Source organism: Psittacula echo (assembly GCF_963264785.1).
Source record: "Psittacula echo genome assembly, chromosome: 1".
Taxonomy (NCBI): Eukaryota; Metazoa; Chordata; class Aves; order Psittaciformes; family Psittacidae; genus Psittacula; species Psittacula echo.
The window spans coordinates 105,040,504-105,059,034 of record NC_137735.1 but is presented as its reverse complement, the minus strand read 5'-3'; the positions used below and the strand labels follow the sequence as shown (position 1 = coordinate 105,059,034).

General features: G+C 41.9%; 1 protein-coding gene across 1 annotated transcript; it reads right to left on the bottom strand.

The window, feature by feature from the left end:
- Positions 1 to 2,494: 2,494 nt before the first annotated feature.
- Positions 2,495 to 14,219, bottom strand: LDHB (lactate dehydrogenase B). The gene is made up of 8 exons (XM_080634223.1): positions 14,177 to 14,219; positions 13,087 to 13,218; positions 9,030 to 9,147; positions 8,364 to 8,537; positions 5,846 to 6,019; positions 4,495 to 4,612; positions 3,473 to 3,596; positions 2,495 to 2,731 (listed from the first exon to the last, which is right to left on the bottom strand). Exons 2-8 carry the CDS (start codon positions 13,210 to 13,212, stop codon positions 2,564 to 2,566), a joined length of 1,002 nt encoding a protein of 333 aa, XP_080490349.1. The 5' UTR covers positions 13,213 to 13,218; positions 14,177 to 14,219; the 3' UTR covers positions 2,495 to 2,563.
- Between the last annotated feature and the right edge of the window lie 4,312 nt (positions 14,220 to 18,531).

Sequence of the window (18,531 nt, the reverse complement as noted above, 5' to 3'; positions counted from 1 at the left end):
TCTTACACTGTTGTTAAGTCTATGACCATTAACAAACAAAAAAATAGGCAACAAGCCTCTCTGGACTCAGAAGGGATTGAAGGAATAGTTGACAGACACTAGGTGACAGCAGCTTCTCGCTCAAACACTGATAAACATGTTCAGTTCAAGATGTCGTAACCTACTCTGGGGTCTCAGTTTGTTGACCACAGAACAAGGCTCTGTTAGCGTCAGAACAAACACATAACCACCAGAATGGTTATATGAGGTGCTTTATTAAGGCGCCGACAACCAGGGGTACTCACCCAAATCTGGTTCTAACCCCGTCACATCGCGTTCGCAATTTATACACTACAAATCGGCTGATGCAATACGCCTATACAGATTTATGATCTATTCCCGCTTTGTATTGTAATGATCTTCACACTTGCACCTGCACTCTGATGACTTAATCTTGGTCCAAACTGTGGAACTATTGTTAACTAGTTTCTTAAGTGCAACTGGTCAGAACGATAGTTCCAGCCAGGTTTCAAACAAAGTTTTCTGTTCTAACTTTATTCTTGGATATTTTCAGTCATCGTACAAATCGTTCCTTGATTAGGTTTCTAACATAATGCTTAGTTATAAAGTAACTAAAGATAAATGTACAATTGTTTTCCTAATGATTTATGATTTCTAAACACAATAGCCTACTGGAATAGTGTCTAAAATACAGAACAGCAAAGTTACAAAATTTTAACATATGTACAAAGGCTTTCTTTGCAAACTGCAAACTTTTCAAATATAATCACTTCTATCACTCTTATATGATTATGACAAACATAAAATTTCACCTTTCTCTAACAGCTCTACACTATAACGGGTGAGGAATGCACACTAATGCAATCAGGGACAAAAGCCAGTTTTATTGTAGCTGTGTGATCTTTAAAGATTAAAAAAAACAAAATTCAGTATCAGATTGGAAAAGAGCCCACCCTCTATCCTCTAAGACAACTGATGCCTCCTCATGCATATTGGTCTCAAGAATCCTGCAAGATAATATCCCACAACATAGCTTTTAATTATTTCATTAACAGAGGACAGTGTAAGAACAAAGCCAGGAAGGAACTGTGCAAGGCAGCCAGCCAGCTAAACGCATTCAGGTGAAAATTGCCAATGGGTGTGTGCTGCGAAGAGCAGCAGCTTATGACATTTACCTCATGACAGTGGATCATCAACAGTTCTCAGCTCATCTATCCAGGTGTGGAAAGCCTTCCAGGGTAAGATCTCCACACCAAATTCTGAAAGCAGAGACTATGATTTTCTTTCTCCTATCCTGGCATTTAGCCTGCGATGTGGGGCAAGATATCTGCAAAGATCCTTTATAAATCGTGTTGTCACTAACAGCCCATGCATGCTATTTCATTAGCCACAGGATACCTACTAAATCAAAGTTTTCGTGCAGTATGACAAAATTTGCATGATCTTTTCTTCTGAAAGAGCTACAAAAACTAGGCTACTTGCTTGTGAAGGTGTTTTAGTCCGCTACTCAAAGCATTTTAATGGAGCTAGAAAAGGCCTTGACATCGCTCCAACTTCATCTCAGACTATTTGTTACGAAACAAGACTTGTAGGCCCCCGAATCACAGTACAACATAGACAAAATAGACACTGTTTGTCCCCATGACATTTAGGTTGAGCAGTTCTAGGCATGCCAAGCAAGTACTGGCTATTTCATGGTTAATATCTACTCCACAATTGTTAAGTGATGAAGAAATAAAACTTTGGGCTTAATTTTTTTTAATCTATTCTCTCTCTTCCACCCCACCCTCCCCCCAAGTATATAAGCACTTGTGAAACAATTTTGCTGAAATTTAGAGATTAAAGGCCCAATTGGACTTGTTCTATAAACAAGATTACCATGGGAATCCAGTCTTTTTAACTCTAAAAAAACTTGGATTGTGGTAATCAAATAGAAAATAATTTTGTTTGTTCTGAACATTACGAAAACTAGACACCAGTGAGAGGCAAAGAATTGAAAGCAGACAAGAAGCATCTAGAGGTCCCTTTTTCTAGGCTAGTAGCATACAGAATCTTAATGTTGGCATGCTTTTGGCAGGTGGCCCAGAGGCAAATCCCCATTCCATTTCCTCTATCCATCAGAAAAAAGAACAGGAAGTACTGTATCAGAAACAAGTCTCGGAATGAATTACACTTCGAACCTGGGTTGAAACTAAATCATATAAAAATAATTTCCAGTAAGGCTGCATTAGTGAAATCCCACCACAAGTGATTACTGCCTTGTTTCTAACCTTTTAAACACTTCCATGTAGTCTGGGGCATACAACAAAGCAGAATGTTAGAGTAAGCCAGGTAATTAAGGTACTGCAAAATAAATCACCAGGACAACAAAACATGCCTGAAAGTTACTTTATTTGTTCATAAGGTCTGTGCGTTACAGCAAGCATAAGTTTAGCTACTGTGAACAAAGCTCAGTTTGGAACAGCATTAAATGTTTAAACCATAGAGATGTACAGTGAGTAGAGCCCACTTTGCACATAACACACTGTTTTTCTATTTCTGGAACATACCTAACATTCATAGATTACAGATCTTTAAGATCTTTCTGGATGTTCCACAATGTATCCGCGCTCTTTTTCAGCTGAGCCACCTCATCATCCTTTAGCTTTTGGTTGATGACACTTGTCAATCCAGAGCTACTCAGGACAGCAGGAAGGCTCAAGAAGACATCATTATCAATGCCATACATGCCCTGCCACAAAAAAAGAGATTACTCAGATATAAACACATCACCCCAGATCTGCTTGGGGAGCACAGCTCAAGACTATCATTTTGCCACCTGCAGAAATTTTCAGTCACAACGTGTTTGAGAAAATACAATAGTACAAAGCTGGTTCAGACCACAGGATCAGCAATACCAAGATGGCTGATTTCAGAAACCGCCACCTCCAAAACCCTCACTACTGTCAGCAAGTAGCTGACAAAATTCAAATAATATTAGGGCAGGTCTTTTTCCTAATATAGAGGGAGCTGCAAGTTCAGCCTGCTCTGAGTCCTTGCTGCACCAGCGGTTATACGGCACAGTACACTAGTACAGACTAGATGCAGCAGTTACACTAACTATAAAAGGACACAGCTCTCTTCTATAGCACTTCTGCCTAGGTTCACAGAATCACAGCTGGGCCTCCATGAAGCTTTCCATTTTGCACTGAAGCTTCCTTTTAATGAACCTACATGCCAGACATGGCAAACTTGACACAAGGGTAGTACAACATTGGGTAGAGTACAGAAAACTTATTTTCAGCTCCATGCTTGTGATAAGGGCAGGCTAAGAGGTCAGACTAGAAAAAATTTGCAACAGCAAGCTCCCATTTTAAATTCAAAGTAGTATTTGACAAAGCAACCTTTGTTCAGCACCTTGCTAATTGAGACTATTTAGCTTTTCCATGACAACAAAATGAACTAGAACATCGAATTAGCCAACACTTCTTACCTTTACCAATGTTGAGACTGAGTGAACACGGCACAAGTTCTTCAGCATGGTCTCGCAGAGCTCAGCAACACTAAGGCCAATGGCCCAGTTTGTGTATCCCTTAAGTCTGATTACCTCATAGGCACTAAGGAAATATTGAAATACAGTTATGTTACGATGTCTTCAAGACACTGTGTGAATTAGAAGTCCTAAGAGTAATGTTTCCCTATTAAAGAAAATCTGGAACTTCTGTGACACTGTAAGTTTTGGAGTAAAAATGTAGGAGAGCTACACATTTCAGTATTAGAGGATAAAGCATGAAGTCTACATTATCCCATATGTATAATAAAGATGCCACACTGTTCTCACTGGATTAGCTGAAACGAAAAATAGCTTCCATCTATGAACAGTTCTTAGTGTCAAGTAGAAAAACAGATACCTACAACTGAACAACTCAGAGTGATTGTGCCACTGACTTGAATAGAGACCATTTGAAATAGGTAAACATTTAAAAGTCAAAGCCATTCCTTACCTACATACATCCTAATTTTTTAACCAACACCTGTGTACGCTTTTTAAGCAGTATAGCCTTTATTTCACAAGCAAGACAATTGATTTAGCAACATGTATAGTTACCTCTAGACAAGTTTCCTAAATAAAATGAACAAAATTTTCCCCAAATTAACTCCAACACTGTGCTCACAGAAACATACTACTTTCCCAAGTCTTGTGCCCTTTAAATAAAGCTAACCATTTAAGAAGCTACTTGTGAGAGAGCTACAAGTGTACACAAAGCTAAGCAGTGCAGTACTAAAGTGAGTATGTTACACAGTAGCTTGTCTTGCTGCAGGATAATAAAGCTTACCAACTGAAATCCTGCATTTCTGTGTTTAAACCAGCAGTTCCACTTACTCATACAAACCTCTAAAGAAAAGGGCATGAAAGCTGCAGCAGAACGGAGAGGTACTGACAAGGAGGCAGTGGGCAGACTAGCTATCTTCAGCATCGGATATATATCCACTTTATTCCTCAAGCCACCGTACCTTTCAACTACTTGCTTGTGGACCTCCTTCCAGTTCTCACTATCTTTGTCAGTTCCCATGGCAGGATTCAGCTCCTGGAGTGGAACGCCTGCCACATTAACTCCACTCCAAACAGCCACTGCAACAGAAAGAGGACATAAGTTTCCATACTAATTAGCAACTTCCCCTCCACTTTTTCTATCTCCCTAAGATAACTGGAAACAAAAGTAGTAGTCAGAACCACAATAATGTTTGAAGCAGATTTCAAATTTTCATTTAACCTCAGTTAATTCCAAGAACTCTGAGGGACAGATATTTAGTGCTGACACTTTAATGAGTCCACTATAATACATGAACAACAGAACTTTCAGTCCTTGGAAGATGTAGAAAACTACTTTTGAAGTCAGAAACCTCAAATTCTAGCAAACAGGCACATCTTAGCTGTTCAAACTTTTAAAGCTAATTTTACTCAAAAATTGCAGCAGGTATGTATTTGCTGTCCCTCTAATCAGTATTAAAATTCTTGAAGGCTAACCCTATTTTCCTGAATAACAGGGTAACAATATGCAAACTTAACATATCCATTCATTTTGGCAGCTTACAGGCAGGCTCATTTCCTCTGTTCCTGTGGAGTAAGTATGAATTCTTGGTTACTTCAAAGCAAAAACAGCTATGACACTGAAGTAAGATGAGCTCTGTGTATCCTTATCCAAGCTCTGCTTTTGTTAGTGTAGGGCTGGCTTCAGTAAATACTGTTGTTGATCAGACAGAACACTGCACTTTGATCACATGTAATGGAACGTTGAAGAGGTGGCTCCCTTAGAAATACACAGCACTAAAATTTAAAGCAGTACCAATCTACATAGATGTTCTGCTGCACCATTTCAGACTCAAAATACATGAACTAAGACAAATAAGCTTCTTTTATTTCATGTGGTTTTAAAAGACATCTTATCTTTTAAATAGCACACAGAAAAGTCACAAAAAAAGAGATAATTTTGTTAGCCTGAATCTGAATTGATACCTTTTTCTACTACTTGCAACAAGCTCTGGTGTGACCTAATAAGAGCCAATATTGCTTTCAGAAGAGAACTATGCTACAGACAACGTTATGATACTCCAAAACCAGAATAAACTTTAATAAAATTGGCCTTTTCAGTTTAGGGTTTAATCATACACTCACAATCATTTTTATTAAAGTATGTAGTTAAACTTCCTGAACTAGTCATAACTCTAATCTTCATGAGAATACAGCAAAGTGGTAGTTACTCTGGTGTAGCTGCATCTGTTCTTTCAGAATATTTTAACACCTCTTAGGCCTCTAACATCGTATTGCTTATTCCCAAGGAGGTGTTTCAGGAATGCTTCTTACCACTAGAATCACCATGTTCTCCCAAGATCCAGCCATGGCAGCTGGTTGGGTGTATACCAAGTCTCTCGGACATCAGATAGCGAAATCTGGCTGTGTCTAGATTGCAGCCACTTCCAATCACACGGTGTTTTGGCAGGCCACTCAGCTTCCAGGTGACATAGGTCAATATATCCACTGGAAAGAAAAACATGCATAGTAAATGAAACTATTTGCATATACTGAGAATGCTCCAACAATTATTTTACTGCAAGTAACAGTGCAATCAGGAGGACTCAGAACAGTTGTGCTCATTACTCAAAATATTGTAGGTCTAACTATTTGCAGATTAAAATGAATGCACCACTCGAACTTTAGGACCATCAAACTACTGTTCAGAGAAAACTGAAGAGGATCTTTAGAGATCAGTTTCCTACCAGCTAAAGTTTGAGGAACTTTTTTTGTCACAGCAATACCCCTAGGTCTTCCAGGATTGGGGCTGAACTCATATGGTTAAAACATTCAAGCAATTTCCTGACATAATGTTACCTTCCACTTCATCATCACAATAAGAGGTAATGTACAATGAAAAATGGCTGAGATTTACCAACTAGAAAGAATATGTAACTACTTCAATGTAATTTCTTGAACAGATCTGTGCATTAAACAGTTTCTGCACTGACTACCTCTGTAGCACAAAAAGCCAGATAAGCAACACACTTACCTGTAAGTGGTCTTAAAAATAGAGTTTGAGGAAAACAAAACAAAGCAAACAACCAACCCCCCCAAAAAAACCCACACAAACAAAAAAACCAAACAAACAAACAACAAAACCCAAAACAAAACAGAACAAAACACCCAAAAGCAAAACCAACAACAAATCTAGGTTTGGGCAGACAGAGAAAGGGATGTGAGGACAGAGAGAACTCTACATCACATGTCAGAGCAAGAATAATAAACAGACTGCAATAATTATGGCTCAAACTCTCAAAAGCCAGCCAGTGCTCAGAAGGAAATGTATTTCTGCACATAGATCTGAAATACATAAGAGTCATAGAATCAACCAAGTTGGAAAGGACCTTTAAGATCATCAAGTCCAACCATTCCCCAGCACTGGCAATTTGTTCTGCTCAGGCACCAAAAGCACATTATCTCAGTACAGTTCACACCTTGCTGTTGCAAGTGGCATGCTCACCAGGCACAGCTTCCTTACAGCTTCATATGGGAGAGCTCCTGCCAGGATCAGTGATCTGTACAGACTACAGAGCTAACAGCTACCAAGCAGCTGCTCCAGACAGTCTGGCTTCCAAGTCAGGTGCTGAGACACACAACCAGACTTTGAGGACTGCTTTCTAATTTCATTATCGGCCTACAGTTGGGCTTTCCACAGGACAGGCTGTGGACAGTGCTATTTGAGGTAGAGCCCAGACAGATCCAGGAAGTTAAAAATGGAAGGATATCAAGGTCACACACCAACACACATGCAGCAGACACCCCTGAAGTCCCTTCTAAAGAACTCACAGTAATCTCCACTACATAAGACAAGTGGACAAACTACACACACCTTGAGAACACAAAGCATAAAAGTAGTTTTGAAAAATTACAACATGTAATTCTCCTCCTGTAGCTGCCATACTGAAGTCTACAGTTTGAATTCAGCCTTGCTAGAACAAGAACAATTTGATCTTCGGTTCAGTTCAATTTTCAGAGAAGTGCTTAAAATTGCCGTAAGTTATTGTACTTCCACAGTACACTAGTATTCAGTAGTAGTAATTGTACACCAGCTAATTACTCAGCCACCAGCTGAGCTGCTAGCTTTATGTGCACTGTTTTGACTCTGCCAAGCTACCTTTAAAAGCAGTATCACTTCCTTGACAGGGTTCTGTAGTAACAGCATCACTCAGACATTGGATTAAGCAAAGACAACCCTACAAAGCGTATCAGAATGGTCAGAGTTGGCTTTAGACATCCAAATATCCAAGCTGTCCCAATGCAACAAGATGCTTCCAAGCGAGTACATAAACATGTAATAACTACGTCTTTTCTAATCTAACTGAACTATGATGCAGTACAGTTACGCTTTCCCCCACCACAAGCTTCAGCACGCAAATTATTTTTCCTGTAAATATAGCCAGACTATACTGTCAGTTCTTCATCATGAAAAATGGCCATATCATATCCAATACACAATATCCATACACAAAATAAAGTTATGATTTACAAAGAGGTTAAAAGCAAAATGGATGTGCTCTTTAGAGGTAAAAATTTTAAACCACCTACTGCTTAAAAGTATGTAAAGAACTGAAGTATTTACCATGAAACATGTTTTGAAAATATGGACACCATGAGAAGTTCTGAATAAAGAGGGCATCAAAAGTACAGAGTATTTGTTTGTACTCTGGTGTTAGCAACTACATGGCAGATGTGCACACAAAGCTATTGATTTCTGACATTCAATTTTCATTTGAAAAGACTGAAAAAATAAAACATTAGTTCTCCAACAAATAGAATTTGTAAGCATTTTAGGAAACGACTGCCTTACCTGGGTTGGAAACCACCAGAATGGTACAGTTGGGGCTGTATTTGATAATCTGAGGAATGATGAATTTGAAGACATTCACATTTCTCTGAACCAGGTTGAGACGACTTTCCCCCTCTTGCTGACGAACTCCTGCAGTTACTACCACAATCTTGGAGTTGGCTGTGACAGCATAGTCTACAACAGAGCACAGGAGAGAAGATACAGAACGTGTTAAATAGACTTATCACCGATTTTGACAGTGTTGTGTTCATACACGTATTATGCTTCACTGTGCATACATTCAAACCCCAAACCCAGTACCATCTATTAACATTGTCCCAATATATGAGTACGTGGGTCTTGAAAGCACATTCAACCCCTCTGAATCTCATTTCCACTATCCAAATAACAATACTATTTCTTCTACAAAGAGGTACTAGAGTTAAATTAAAATCAACTTTACTCAGCAAGCCCAAAACTGTAAGGTGGCAATTAGAGATGTAAGAGAAACCCCAGATTATCAGCCAATCCCATTGTTACCATGTTCCACTGAATTCTCACCCCACTTCATACACTTTAACTTTTCAATGCCAAATCTTAGACTTCTTTAGGATTACACAACTAATGCTCCACTATTAAGAAAACTCACAGAGTATCAGTATTAAATAAAAAGAAACTAAAGTTCACCTTTGTCTGCCACAATCTTATGAGTGTGAAGGAACAAGCTCCCGTGCTGTAGATCCATCATTTCTCCCTTAAGTTTGTCTTCCAAAACATCAACCAGAGCAAGCTCATCACAAAGGTCCTCAAAACAACAAAATTTCAAGGAGTCAATGAAGCATTTAACTTGCATTTCAAAATTACTTCTGAGTTGAGCCTATTACATTTTAAAGTAACACGTTACTGATCTGAAAGTCTCTCTTTTCCAAAGGTAAACCAGTAGGACAACACTATCTTGGTGTTCTGATGTACGGTTTTCATAGTAACAAAGTCAGAGACTACTACAGTACAGGTTCATAAAACTCAGACTTTCCAATAAGGACATTACTTGTGGGGAGTTTGAGTGCACAATAACCTTTTGATAGTAACTGCATCATGAAGTGCCTTGCTATCTTAGGGCAAAAAGTTGTATCTTTCAGAGTTGTAACAAACCTTCTAAATCTATCCAGCAAACAGTCAATAAGTAAGTATATTCTCATAACATTCCTTCAAGCAGTTCATTTCACAAAAACACAGAATGGTCACAGACTTATTTTCCTCAATACTAAAAGTAGTATCAAGAGAAAACATCTTTACCTAATTCTTCGCTACTACAGCTACTACATCATATTTACTTTGCAGAACAGATTTAGTCATGCATGTTTGCTGTCCAGCTAGGTTAAGTTGGGAGACAACTTCACATAGTTTCAGAACACAAGAATAGCAGGGGCTCTGCTCTAATGCAAACTTTTACTGCCTTTTGATACAAGCATTTACTTTCTACTATACTTAAAGGCTTATAATTTAGCTAAATTATACCAAGATTCAAATTACTTCTATTGTCCGATGTATCTATAGCCCCCTTGAAAGCAGGTAAGCCATTTTTATGCCCCTGAAAAATATACTGTAAGAAACTTTGTTTACCTTTACATAAAAGGTAATACTCATTACTTCACATGGAAATATTAATTATTAGCATCTAGTAAATTACTTTAAACACATAACAATATGCACTGGTTTTCCTGTGGAAAAATACATTTAACACCAGGCATACTTAGGTTTTTTTCATTTTATACTTTAAAATAAGGTTAGAGTTTATTGCTTTTCTGCATTGCTTCTTTTCACAGCTGATTTGATCAACTTCAGAAGGAAAACCGTAAGAATCTTTATCTGCACTTGCTCTGTCCTCAAAATAGTCTGCAGGGTAAAATTAAAGTCTATGTTATTTAATCATGATGAAAAAGTATCCTTAACTGAAATCACTGGTGCTAAACTAAGTTACTGTAATCAGAATTTGAAAAAAAAATGTGTGCACACGTGCAATTATGGCTAGATTTATATACACAATATACGCTGTCTGACAATATGGGATTTTAGTCTAGACCTTGCAGCCAATATTCACCAGACTCAGCAGGTTCAAGAAGCCAGTTGCCACTGAAACAAAAGCACCTGGAATAGCTCCAGTAACTAAATTTAATGAATTTTCATGAGCGTTGCCTAGAATTCAGCTCATTATAAGTACACACAGGAATAAAGTCTACACAGTCACCAAGTGCAACTTAAAATATTCTGATCGAAAACAGCTGACTTGCAACTGTGGAGATGTTTCCATTTTGCAAACACCATGGCAACATCAGTGACTTATCTCTGAGAGGGACCTAAAAATAACAGTAGTGGCATTCAAATTTATATATGCAATACTATACCAGTAAACTGAAATTAGCATTATCACACCAATTTTATAAAATTCAAAGCCATCTAAAGCTCAACTGCATCTACATATTAAACTATAGAAAATTTAACTATAAAATTTTAAGCCACGGTTTAACAAAAAGACATCCTGGGGAGCCAACCATCTTGCAGTAGTCAAAGCCACTTTGTGTTGGTCAACATTCAGCTGAATATGAGCCAGCAATGTGCCCAGGCAGCCAAGAAGGCCAACAGCATCCTGGCTTGTATCAGAAATGGCGTGGCCAGCAGGGACAGAGCAGCCATCATCCCCCTGTACCTGGCACTAGTGAGGCTGCACCTTGAATCCTGTGTTCAGTTCTGGGCCCCTCCCTATAAGACACTGAGGTGCTGGACTGTGCTCACAGAAAGGCAAAGCTGAAAGGTCTGGAGCACAAGTCTTACAAGGAGCAGCTGAGGGAACTGGGATTGTTACTACTCTCTACAACTATCTGAAAGGAGGTTGTAGCCAAGTGTGTGTTGGTCTCTTCTCCCAGGTGACAAGCAATAGGACAAGAGGAAATAGCCTTAAGTTGAACCAAGAGAGGTTTAGACTGGATATTAGGAAAAAGTTTTTCACTGAAAGAGTAGTCTGGCATTGGAACACACTGCCCAGGGAAGTGGTTGAGTCCCCAATCCCTGGGGGTATTTTAAAGATATGCAGATGGGGTGCTCCGGGACATAGTTTAGCAGGGGACTTGATGGTGCTAGGTTAACATTTGGATTAAATCTTAAAGGTCTTCTCCAATCTAAATGATTCTATAATTCTAATTTAGTGACAAGAATCAGATGGCTTTGTTATAAAAATGTTTTATACTGCAGCTTATACTTGTAAAAGAATAAGAGAAAGCACAAGCCTGGTTGAAATAAACTCCATCACGCCATAATCCAAGCTTGAAAAATTAAAAAATAAACCAAACCATTTTCATTCTGAGTTTAGTACATAAAACTCACTAATTGTGCCTACATTTCTGAAAGCACAATTTGATCCTGCTTAGAGCAGCACATGAAACACAGATGAATGATGGATTGTAGTGGAGTTTGTGGTAACTTCACCTCGCTCACTCACTGCCAACCTTACAGTTACAGTACTCCTTCAAAAACAAGTGAGTTCAGACCACAAGAGCTGATTATTTGCTTCAAACAAAAAACCCACCATGAACTGCCACGTTTTCCGTTAAATTTCTCCTTTAGTTACGGACTTTTAAGAACTACTTTTTACTTTCACATCAGTACTTCGTTTCACTGTGACCTTTTCTTACTGTCAGTTTCTCCTTGCTCACGAGGCTCGTGAATATCAGCAAATAAAAACCCTTAAAAAATTTAATTATTCAAAAGCCTGTACTGTAAAACATACATCCGCAGGGTAATAGGTAGAAGAAGGAGGATCTCCAAATAAAATACAGTTGGTTTAGAGGTATATGCAAGATTTTTGATCTCACTGTGTGCTACCCAACTTAAGATCTGCCCCTGCAAGTGAATACGGCATATCTGTTTATCCCTTAAGACAAGATCTGCAGCTCCCTTTTATCTTTTCAAAAACAGAGTAAGAATCAAATTTAACTCGTTCATAATTATTATTTAAAAACAAAATGCAAAGTATAAGAGATCTTTATTGCATAAGCCTTTGCTTTGCTCAAAGACTGCAACACAAGAGCTGCCAAAAAACACCACCAAAAACCAGTAACAGGAAAAGTCAGAATAGCCTCTAAATTCATCCTTCTATTTTTAGGTTTTGGAAAACTACCTAAACCTCCCTGGTAACAATAAAGTCATATAAATAAGCAGTAAGGGCTTAAGAGAAATAAAAAAGCCTACCAAATGGAATAGCAGTATTTTCAGTTATTACTGCACACGCATATTAAAAGAACACAAATTAAAACATGCATAGTTCTGACTCCTATCCCATATGTCACATTAATTTCCATACTGTCTGCATTCTTTGCCCAGCACAGCTCTCCCACCAAGCAAACCCCAGCTTTGTTGTGGAACAACAAGAAAGTTTAAAAGGGAAACAAAAATTTGGCAGGGGCTTCAGAGCCATTGCTTATTGTATTTTCCCAGCAGCCTGCAAAATAACTCTGTTTAATGAGAAATTTATTGCTAAGCACAGATGGAAAGGTGAGAGAACAAGGAGAAACTGAATGGTGAGGTCAGCCTCGCATGAACAGCGTAGGTCACTGCTTGCTTACATGAATTGCAAATGATTCATTCCTGCACTAACCTACCAAATTTCCCACCATCTGCTAAGACAAACAAGCACAGCATAACATTACAGCAATGGGAACTTGAATAGCAGGTTGTCCTTGAGCTGTACCTTTCCCAGGATGCTGATAGCACAGGCCATCCCAACCTGTCCAACCCCCACAACAGTTATCTTGTTGTTCGGGACTATGGATCCTGCAGCGATGGGGGTAATCAGCTTCTCCTTGAGAGTAGCCATGGTTTTCTGTAAGGACAGAGAGATTCGGTTCAAAGTAAGCCACAGGAAACCGGAACACGTGCTCTGAATTGAAGAGGTCATCCGCCACTGCCGGAAACTTGCCGATGGAAGTGCCGAGAGTCACTGCGGTGCGAACAGCGGTTCACGTACGGCAGCACAGGGGCACGCTGCCCTTGTGCCGGGGTCCTTCACCCTACGAGTTACCAGCCCACCCAGCCCTCCTGGGACACAGGGCTCTGGCTCCCATCCCTCCATGCATCTGCCGTTGCCCAGAGAGAGGCTGAAGTGGGGCAGGGGCTGTTCTGGCAGCACACAATAGAGTATCTTGCTGCTGGCTGCACCCTAGAGCCTCCCTGCAGAGGACAAAAACTCCTTCTGCTTTAACGCCTCTGTGGGATTCACCTCCCTTCAGAACGCCCATCAGGGCTGCGGGACTGGTACTAAAACCACGAACCAGCCTGGGAGCATGAAGCCTGCGGGGATCTCCCCGGCTCGCTCGCATTCGGCCCCGAGCCTCCCCGCGGGGAACGCACGGAGCCCTGCGCGCTGCCTCCGGCCCTCCCATAGATCGCCCCCTTCCCGCGCATCTCTCCCTCTCCCTCTCCCTCCATCCTGTCCGGGCCACACTGGCGGTGCGGCCCTCGCCCCGCCAGACCGCAGGCCGCCGGGGGGCTGGCACCTGCGGTCACCCCGCGGGTGCCTGCGCGCAGCCGATTGCCGCCATCCCACCCAAACCCGCAGAAGCCACAGCCAGAGCCCGGCCATCAGACCCCCACCGAGGCAGGGACCGGCCACAGCGCCCGCCGCCCCTCACGCCATCCGGCTGCCGCGCACGGATGCTCGGCCCCGGGGGAAGTCACCCGACCACTGCGGGACCGAGCCACCCAGAGATGGCCTGGGCGATCCTCCAGCATCCCCCACCCCGGGCAGGGGATCCCGCTAGCTCTGCTCTTCCCATACCCACCCGGAATGCTCGGAACGGACACAGACGAGACAAACACCACCCCTCGGGCTGGCCGCTCGGGCAATGAGGACTCCGCAGCAAAGGGGGCGGCCCTGCGGGCAGGGCCGACCCGGCCGCACCGCCCTCCGCACCGCCCTTCCCGGCGCCATTGGGGAGGCGGTGGCCTCCGCGCTCAATCCCCGCCAAGGACGAAGGCTCAAGGGTGCCGCCGCCCCGCCCCGCTCCCGCTCCTCGCTGCGGGACTGTGTGTCTGTTGTGGGACAGAGCCGGCCAGCATTGCTGGCTCTTACTTCGTCGTGTGCTGCTGCAGGGCCGCCTGACGGGGGAGAGAGGCGCCGGCCCGCCGCTGGTGCGGGCCTGGCAGGGAGGCTTGGCGGGGCCTGGGTCAGTGGCGGGAGTTGGTGCAGTTAGGTGTGAGGGGGGCGTTGCTCCTCGGTGGGATCCACAAGAGACCCGTGGTCTCACCGAGTTTACCTTCCCGGTTAGCTGACGAGGTGCAAGCGTTAGCCCTGGCCCTCTGGCCGCAGACCTGGCCAGAAGGAACGTCCAGAGGAATCCTTGCAAGCCAGCAGTTGCGCAAAAATAAGGCATGTGACGCGATTTTGTTCCCGGCAAAGTTACTCGAATTGGTGGTATCTGATTTGCAAGCTCCCTGCTTTTTGCCCTGCAGCTGACTTCGGCTGAATTTCTTTTTGTGGTGGAACAAATCCCGAGGCGCCTGCGGTCAGGCAAATGGCGTTGGCAGGAGCGAGGCGTGTAACCTGATGCACGGCCACAGCCGCTCCTCCTACCCCTCCTTCTGCTTCGGGCCTCGCCATATCAGACTGGCTGTCCCACCATCTCCCGGGAGAGCATCGCTTTCAAACCGGAGCATGTAGGGCCCTTGGAATGAGCCCCTGGAGCATGAATGGGATTTTGTGACTTGTTAAAGTAATAAGCACATCTATCACTGAAAGTAACAGTAAAAATCAAATGATAGGACACACTTTTCCTCTGACCTATGGAACAGATAAAACTGAAAATTTGAGTATGCAATTTGCCACTGTTGCTGGGCACAGAATAATCACAGACTGGCGGAAGCAGGGAAGGACCACTGGAGGTCATCTAGTCCAACCTCCCTGCTCAGGCAGGGTCACCTGCAGCACATTGCTCAGGATTGTGTCAAGATGGCTCTTGAATATCCACAGGAGTGATTTGTCAAAATTCTTGTAGGACCAACACATGTGAAACAGGAGAGTATCAAAGCGTATTTTCTCCTTTATGCTGTAATGTTTCTAGCTTTAAAGGAAGAAAGTAGAGGCAAAACACTGGATTGTATATAGTTAGTTTCACTGGGAAATAAAACTTCAGGTTCCTCACACACATCACCTCTTACAAGAGGGAAGACAGAACAGTAGATTTCAGTCATCCCAGATAGGTCACTGGGTTAAACATTACTAGGCAGAGCACCGAGCCCTGCTTGTCTAAGGCTATGGCTACCTTTTTCTTTTGTTGTTGTGGCCAGTTTAAGGTTGCTTTGATTTTTTTTTTTTTTTTTGCCAGGTATTTTGCCACGTTAATAACTGGATTAATTCCCTCTCGCTCACTAAGCAGCCAAACAAACACTGGTGCCAGCACAGGGAGAAGTGGGGAGCATGAGTGGTGAGGAAAGGGTGAGGCCTGCTTTTAAGTAACTGCTTAACCATGGCCTACTTTGCTTCTTCACATTGTTTGGCGTTGCAAAGGTCCCCTGGAGGGAACGAAATAACTTAAGCCATCCACATGACACTTCAGGTAGAAGCTTGCTGTAAGAAAATAGATTCAAGACTTCGGTAACTGCAGCTGAAATGGGAGCTGGAGGTAAATAATAATCACACAGTAAAATGCAAGAGTAAGAAAATCTATCTTGTATAATCACAAAGGAAACATGCACAGTTGAACTTCGAGAAAATGGAGGGGGAAGGGAGAAAGAAAGGTACAGGAGAGGGTAGAGAAGGATCAGAGCAGGGTTTTTTCATTTCTGAAGCAGAACCGAGGAGCCATGCTTGTCCTGCCAGTGCCTGTTGTGAGGAGCAGTCACCTCTGCATAGTGTCTTCTTTGGGCAGAATCCTTCTCTCGCATGCACATTCAGCAATCAGTTACCATGATGCCATTTGTAATTAAAAAGAGAAGGAAATGCCACTTTCCTATTTGCAAGATCTTAAAGCTTTTAAAGGCAGACTGGACCATTTGCCACATGCCACAACAGCTCTCCTAGGCCCTTGTTCAGATCAGGCTTCGATTTGCTCACCATGTTAAAAGCACAGGGTACTTAATCCCCTCCCTGAAGCCCTTCTGATCTAAATAGACCAAGCAATTGCAGGATGGCTGAAGAAAGATTATTCTCTCTTCCTGCTTTTTGTTATTTACTTATTTATTGTTTCAGGCAACAGAGGATTGAGGCACAGAGAGGTGAAAAGATCTCCCCAAAGTCACAGGAGAAGTCTCCTGGTGACAGGTCACAGTTTTAAAGTTCAGCTCTAGTTTGGCAATGTTGGCATTTTTGATGAAGCGCAGTTTTCCGGAAAAACAAACCCTCATGTTAAGGGTCACAGTCTAAATAAATTTGCCTGGTAACCTTCATACAATTACAACATAGCTTTTGTGTGTACATTTTAATCAGATTTAACTTTTTGCTTATATACAAAATGTGTAATCAGATAAGTCAAGATACTTCACTACTTGTATCTGTCCCATCATCTTCCCAAAACACATGAAAGTAGATAGGGTTTCCCTTCTGTTTCTTTTTTTCCCAAAATTAAACCTGATTGGAAACTGAGAACTCTACTGATGGAACTCCTTCCAACAGCAAAATGTTGATGATCTGACAGCCAGGGTCTAGTGATGTCTGTAGTCCTATGGTAGTAGACATCCTATGGTAGTAGACATCATGATGGATGTAACCTAGGAAGGAAGGAACCCATTACCACAAGAACTTGGGATATAAGCCTGGTAGCAGGAGCACATAAGGTAAAGGGTGATTTTCTGTCACTGTGTTACAGGTGGTTGATCAGGTCATAGGACTGCAGGATGGGTGTGCTCCAAGTGTTATTTCACATGGCTGTAATGGAGAAAGAAGAATTAGTTGTCCAGCTTTGCAAAATGCAGAGAACTGAATTTATCCCGTGGAAATGAAGAAGTGCTAATGCTCACAATGATGGCAGATGCTGAATTAAAATTCTGGTCCTCCTATATTTGAATTTTGTGCTTATTCATGTGGATTTTTCATCCCACAATAAACAAAAATTATCTTAGAGTGGCAGTTAAAAGCTTCTTTTACCCCAGTTTTATTTGAGGGAATGGTTTCTTGTTTTTGGCAATGGGCCTAATTTCTGTTTAATCTTTGCTTAAAGATTATACAGTGTTATGCAGATAACACATTCAGTAGTTAAGTGCTTTATAATGTAGTTAATAAAAAAAATACATGATATTCACATGTGGCTCTGGCAAAGAACCTTCCCTCCATCTCATGTCCTCAGTGACTCTTATATCCTTGCACCACGGTTCCTTCTTCCCCCCACCGTGCAGTGTGACTGTTGGGAAGGGTCTCTGTTCTGCTCATCTTGGTGAAATATAATCTTTAAATTTAAAATAAAAAGGGAAGAAACATCCTAAAGAATTTTTGTCAAAAATCCTTTCTGATTTCATCTTTAAATTATCTAAGAAATATTTTGAAACATTTTGTACTCTGTTGTGATCCAGTTTGTACACCATTCATGAATAAATAGAAGTCTGCCTTCCACAAGAAGCATTCAGCCAGTGTCTTTCAAATGCAACCAAAATTACATAGAATCATAGAATCACAGAATAGTTAGGGTTGGAAAGGACCTTAAGATCATCTAGTTCCAACCCCCTGCCATGGGCAGGGACACCTCACACTAAACCATGACACCCAAGGCCTCATCCAGCCTGGCCTTGAACACCGCCAAGGATGGAGCATTCACAACCTCCCTGGGCAACCCATTCCAGTGCCTCACCACCCTTACCGTAAAGAACTTCTTCCTTATATCCAATCTAAACTTCCCCTGTTCTAACCCATTACCCCTTGTCCTATCACTACAGTCCCTAATGAAGAGTCCCTTTCCAGCATCCTTATAGGCCCCCTAAAGCTCTTCATTTTCTCTATTAATTAAAATCAAGTCCTCAGCAGAGACAGCAGCTCTCCTATCCACTCAGAAACTGCTGCTGGTTTGGACCAGCCTTCAGCATCTGTTCACGCAGATCAAGAGAGGTCACGCAGCCCGCTCAGACCTGGGGCACTGAACTGCTGCACGGAACTGAAAGCAGTATTCAGCAGGTTCAGACTATTGTGTTTTGAAAGCAGTGAACTCGCCAG